Source organism: Oncorhynchus kisutch, linkage group LG12 (genome assembly GCF_002021735.2).
Source record: "Oncorhynchus kisutch isolate 150728-3 linkage group LG12, Okis_V2, whole genome shotgun sequence".
NCBI lineage: Eukaryota > Metazoa > Chordata > Actinopteri > Salmoniformes > Salmonidae > Oncorhynchus > Oncorhynchus kisutch.
The window spans coordinates 4,181,582-4,187,581 of NC_034185.2; the positions used below are offsets into that span (position 1 = coordinate 4,181,582).

A 6,000-nucleotide genomic window follows, 5' to 3' on the forward strand; every position below is an offset into this window, starting at 1 on the left:
TATTACCTCACACTCCCTCTACTGTATTACCTCACACTGAGCAGCACTCCCCCTACTGTATTACCCCACGCTGAGCAGCACTCCCTCTACTGTATTACCTCACACCCCCCCTACTGTATTACCTCACGCTGAGCAGCACTCCCCCTACTGTATTACCTCACGCTGAGCAGCACTCCCCCTACTGTATTACCTCAGCACTCCCCCTACTGTATTACCTCACACTCCCTCTACTGTATTACCTCACGCTGAGCAGCACTCCCTCTACTGTATTACCTCACACCCCCCCTACTGTATTACCTCACGCTGAGCAGCACTCCCCCTACTATATTACCTCACGCTGAGCAGCACTCCCCCTACTGTATTACCTCACGCTGAGCAGCACTCCCCCTACTGTATTACCTCACGCTTAGCAGCACTCCCCCTACTGTATTACCTCACGCTGAGCAGCACTCCCCCTACTGTATTACCTCAGCACTCCCCCTACTGTATTACCTCACACTGAGCAGCACTCCCCCTACTGTATTACCTCACGCTGAGCAGCACTCCCCCTACTGTATTACCTCACACTCCCTCTAATGTATTACCTCACGCTGAGCAGCACTCCCCCTACTGTATTACCTCACGCTGAGCAGCACTCCCCCTACTGCATTACCTCACACTCCCCCTACTGTATTACCTCACACTCCCCCTACTGTATTACCTCACACTCCCTCTACTGTATTACCTCACGCTGAGCAGTACTCCCCCAACTGTATTACCTCACGCTGAGCAGCACTCCCCCTACTGTATTACCTCCCACTCCCCCTACTGTATTACCTCACGCTGAGCAGCACTCCCCCTACTGTATTACCTCCCACTCCCCCTACTGTATTACCTCACGCTGAGCAGCACTCCCCCAACTGTATTACCTCACGCTGAGCAGCACTCCCCCTACTGTATTATCTCAGCACTCCCCCTACTGTATTACCTCACGCTGAGCAGCACTCCCTCTACTGTATTACTCCCCCCTACTGTATTACCTCACGCTGAGCAGCACTCCCCCTACTGTATTACCTCATGCTGAGTAGCACTCCCCCTACTGTATTACGTCACGCTGAGCAGCACTCCCCCTACTGTATTACCTCACGCTGAGCAGCACTCCCCCTACTGTATTACCTCACGCTGAGCAGCACTCCCCCAACTGTATTACCTCACGCTGAGCAGCACTCCCCCCTACTGTATTACCTCCCACTCCCCCTACTGCATTACCTCAGCACTCCCTCTACTGTATTACCTCACACTCCCCCTACTGTATTACCTCACGCTGAGCAGCACTCCCCCTACTGTATTACCTCACGCTGAGCAGCACTCCCCCTACTGTATTACCTCACGCTGAGCAGCACTCCCCCAACTGTATTACCTCACGCTGAGCAGCACTCCCCCTACTGTATTACCTCACGCTGAGCAGCACTCCCCCCTACTGTATTACCTCTCACTCCCCCTACTGCATTACCTCAGCACTCCCCCTACTGTATTACCTCACACTCCCCCTACTGTATTACCTCACGCTGAGCAGCACTCCCCCTACTGTATTACCTCACGCTGAGCAGCACTCCCTCTACTGTATTACCTCACGCTGAGCAGCACTCCCCCTACTGTATTACCTCAGCACTCCCCCTACTGTATTACCTCACGCTGAGCAGCACTCCCCCTACTGTATTACCTCAGCACTCCCCCTACTGTATTACCTCAGCACTCCCCCTACTGTATTGCCTCACGCTGAGCAGCACTCCCCCTACTGTATTACCTCAGCACTCCCCCTACTGTATTACCTCAGCACTCCCCCTACTGTATTACCTCAGCACTCCCCCTACTGTATTGCCTCACGCTGAGCAGCACTCCCCCTACTGTATTACCTCAGCACTCCCCCTACTGTATTACCTCACGCTGAGCAGCACTCCCCCTACTGTATTACCTCAGCACTCCCCCTACTGTATTACCTCAGCACTCCCCCTACTGTATTGTATCTGTGTGTAGTGCATATGTTATCGTGTGTGTCTCTGTGTAGTGCACATGTTATCGTTTTAACACCACTGAACCAGGAGGGGGCAGTATGCTGCTTGGTGTTTTAACACCACTGAACCAGGAGGGGGCAGTATGCTGCTTGGTGTTTTAACCCCACTGAACCAGGAGGGGGCAGTATGCTGCTTGGTGTTTTAACACTACTGAACCAGGAGGGGGCAATATGCTGCTTGGTGTTTTAACACCACTGAACCAGGAGGGGGCAGTATGCTGCTTGGTGTTTTAACACCACTGAACCAGGAGGGGGCAGTATGCTGCTTGGTGTTTTAACACCACTGAACCAGGAGGGGGCAGTATGCTGCTTGGTGTTTTAACCCCACTGAACCAGGAGGGGGCAGTATGCTGCTTGGTGTTTTAACACTACTGAACCAGGAGGGGGCAATATGCTGCTTGGTGTTTTAACACCACTGAACCAGGAGGGGGCAGTATGCTGCTTGGTGTTTTAACACCACTGAACCAGGAGGGGGCAGTATGCTGCTTGGTGTTTTAACACCACTGAACCAGGAGGGGGCAGTATGCTGCTTGGTGTTTTAACACCACTGAACCAGGAGGGGGCAGTATGCTGCTTGGTGTTTTAACACCACTGAACCAGGAGGCAACCCAAAAATACACCTAACTTGTCTAATAGGCAAGTGCCTTTCAGACTTTAATGTCAATTCCTGGACAGCCTTACGAACTCATGACTGGCTTACGAAGCTCACATGATCATATGACGGTCTTCCAATGCTTCGTGTGGGTTACCAGACGTCACTGAATTCCACCCTGGCATTCTCTCCCTGGCTGGGAATGGTTTGCTATCTGTGGCACGTTGACTGACTCTCTCTGCCCCCTCCAAAGTGCCCTGCGTGGTCTGCTTATTATAGGGCGTCCTTACTGACTTTAGGGTCACTTGAGTAGCAGTGACGCCTCCACAGAAGGTCAAAGGCCGATCGGGAGGCTTGCGTGCTAATTACTATTACATGAACATCGATGGACAAGCCAGCCGCGAGCAGATGCTAATCTTATGCCCGCTGTCCAGCAGATGCGTTTTGTTTTGCCCAGATGTCTCGCCCGCCTTTTCCGTACTTGACGCCCAACTGCTTCGCTTTTTCAAATAGCTAAAAGCGAGCTATTTGGAGTCTGGTTATGAACTTCTGTTTTTACCACAGCACGGTAAAGCAACACACAAGTTTATAATATTACCCAGAACACACCGCAGCCTTGTGTGGCATTCCCAATGTATTTTTCCTGGACTGCTCAATCAATGACTTCCTCCGGAGTTTGACTCATCTGGTGGCCATGAGGCATTAGTCCCTAGTTATTCTGATACCGTTTTAGATTCATACAAGACGGGTCAGATGCCACTTAAGTTCCCTGACCTCTAACCCTAAAGGTTGAATCATAACTTTTCCCGGTTTACACCACTTTCACTCCCATTGACTCCTATGACTAAGGATGTGTTCATGAATTCCCTCTGGCAGTTCAGAGAGAATAAAATGTCACATTCGCTGTACAGACGTTACAGTGAAAAGCTTTCCCGACGATGCAGAGTAAAACATGTTTTACAATTATTTTTTGTATAGTAACACGAGGAATAAAATATGAAGCTATATACAGGAAGTACCAGATCAATGTGGAGCTATATACAGGAAGTACCAGATCAATCTGGAGCTATATACAGGAAGTACCAGATCAATCTGGAGCTATATACAGGAAGTACCAGATCAATGTGGAGCTATATACAGGAAGTACCAGATCAATGTGGAGCTATATACAGGAAGTACCAGATCAATGTGGAGCTATATACAGGAAGTACCAGATCAATGTGGAGCTATATACAGGAAGTACCAGATCAATGTGGAGCTATATACAGGAAGTACCAGATCAATGTGGAGCTATATACAGGAAGTACCAGATCAATGTGGAGCTATATACAGGAAGTACCAGATCAATGTGGAGCTATATACAGGAAGTACCAGATCAATGTGGAGCTATATACAGGAAGTACCAGATCAATGTGGAGCTATATACAGGAAGTACCAGATCAATGTGGAGCTATATACAGGAAGTACCAGATCAATGTGTAGCTATATACAGGAAGTACCAGATCAATGTGGAGCTATATACAGGAAGTACCAGATCAATGTGGAGCTATATACAGGAAGTACCAGATCAATGTGGAGCTATATACAGGAAGTACCAGATCAATCTGGAGCTATATACAGGAAGTACCAGATCAATGTGGAGCTATATACAGGAAGTACCAGATCAATGTGGAGCTATATACAGGAAGTACCAGATCAATGTGGAGCTATATACAGGAAGTACCAGATCAATGTGGAGCTATATACAGGAAGTACCAGATCAATCTGGAGCTATATACAGGAAGTACCAGATCAATGTGGAGCTATATACAGGAAGTACCAGATCAATCTGGAGCTATATACAGGAAGTACCAGATCAATGTGGAGCTATATACAGGAAGTACCAGATCAATGTGGAGCTATATACAGGAAGTACCAGATCAATCTGGAGCTATATACAGGAAGTACCAGATCAATCTGGAGCTATATACAGGAAGTACCAGATCAATCTGGAGCTATATACAGGAAGTACCAGATCAATCTGGAGCTATATACAGGAAATACCAGATCAATCTGGAGCTATATACAGGAAGTACCAGATCAATGTGGAGCTACATACAGGAAGCACCAGATCAATGTGGAGCTATATACAGGAAGTACCAGATCAATGTGGAGCTATATACAGGAAGTACCAGATCAATGTGGAGCTATATACAGGAAGTACCAGATCAATGTGGAGCTATATACAGGAAGTACCAGATCAATGTGGAGCTATATACAGGAATTACCAGTACCAGATCAATGTGGAGCTATATACAGGAAGTACCAGATCAATGTGGAGCTATATACAGGAAGTACCAGATCAATGTGGAGCTATATACAGGAAGTACCAGATCAATGTGGAGCTATATACAGGAAGTACCAGATCAATGTGGAGCTATATACAGGAAGTGCCAGATCAATGTGGAGCTATATACAGGGAGTACCAGTACCAGATCAATGTGGAGCTATATACAGGAAGTACCAGTACCAGATCAATGTGGATCTATATACAGGAAGTACCAGATCAATGTGGAGCTATATACAGGAAGTACCAGATCAATGTGGAGCTATATACAGGAAGTACCAGTACCAGATCAATGTGGAGCTATATACAGGAAGTAACAGATCAATGTCTCTCTCTCTCTCTGTCTTCCCCCCCCCCCCTCCCCAGGTGTGTTCCTGCGTTGGAAGCGCAGCTCCAGGTGTCTGGATGAGGCATACGACGAGATGGTTCATATCATACAGTACAACAAAGAGCTGCAGAATAAAGTCAACAACCTCAGGAGACAGCTGGCCCAACTGGAGACTGAGGAGCCTCTGCTGCAAACACCATAGAGGATAGGAGAGGGAGGGAGGGAGGGAGGGAGGGAGGAGGGGAGGGAGGGAGGGAGGGAGGAGGGGAGGGAGGGGAGGGGAGGGGAGGGAGGGAGGAGAGGAGAGGTGGTGGAGAAGAGGAGTGGGAGAAGGAGACTTGAAGGAGGAAAGGGAGCAGGGAGAGAGAGCAGGAGAGAAGGAAGATTAAAGGAGAGGTAACAACACTGTAGGTTACTACTCAAGCAACCTGAGGCTGTATGTATTAAACATCTTGGACAGGATTTACCTGATCCTAGATCAGCACTCCTACTCTATCTAATGTTATTCAGCATTATTATATAAAAGGCCTTATTGATGCTCCTACTCTGAACTGCTTGACGCATGCGGTCCCAGAAGAAGAGTACGATATGAACGGGGAAGGGGACGGAGGGACGAGGACGGAGGGACGAGGACGGAGGGACGAGGACGGAGGGACAGGGACGGAGGGACAGGGACAGGGACGGGGGGACAGGGACGAAGG

The 6,000-nt window shown here is 48.6% G+C and overlaps 1 protein-coding gene across 2 annotated transcripts in view; it reads left to right on the forward strand.

The window, feature by feature from the left end:
• mtmr9 (myotubularin related protein 9) overlaps window positions 1-5,524 on the forward strand; it is a 53,094-nt gene extending 47,570 nt beyond the window's left edge. For both annotated transcript variants that reach the window (XM_031836747.1, XM_031836746.1), the window contains exon 11: window positions 5,338-5,524. In XM_031836747.1, coding sequence (XP_031692607.1) covers window positions 5,338-5,501 — 164 coding nt within the window. In that variant the 3' untranslated portion in view covers window positions 5,502-5,524. The remainder of the gene's footprint in view (window positions 1-5,337) is intronic.
• Window positions 5,525-6,000: the final 476 nt, after the last annotated feature.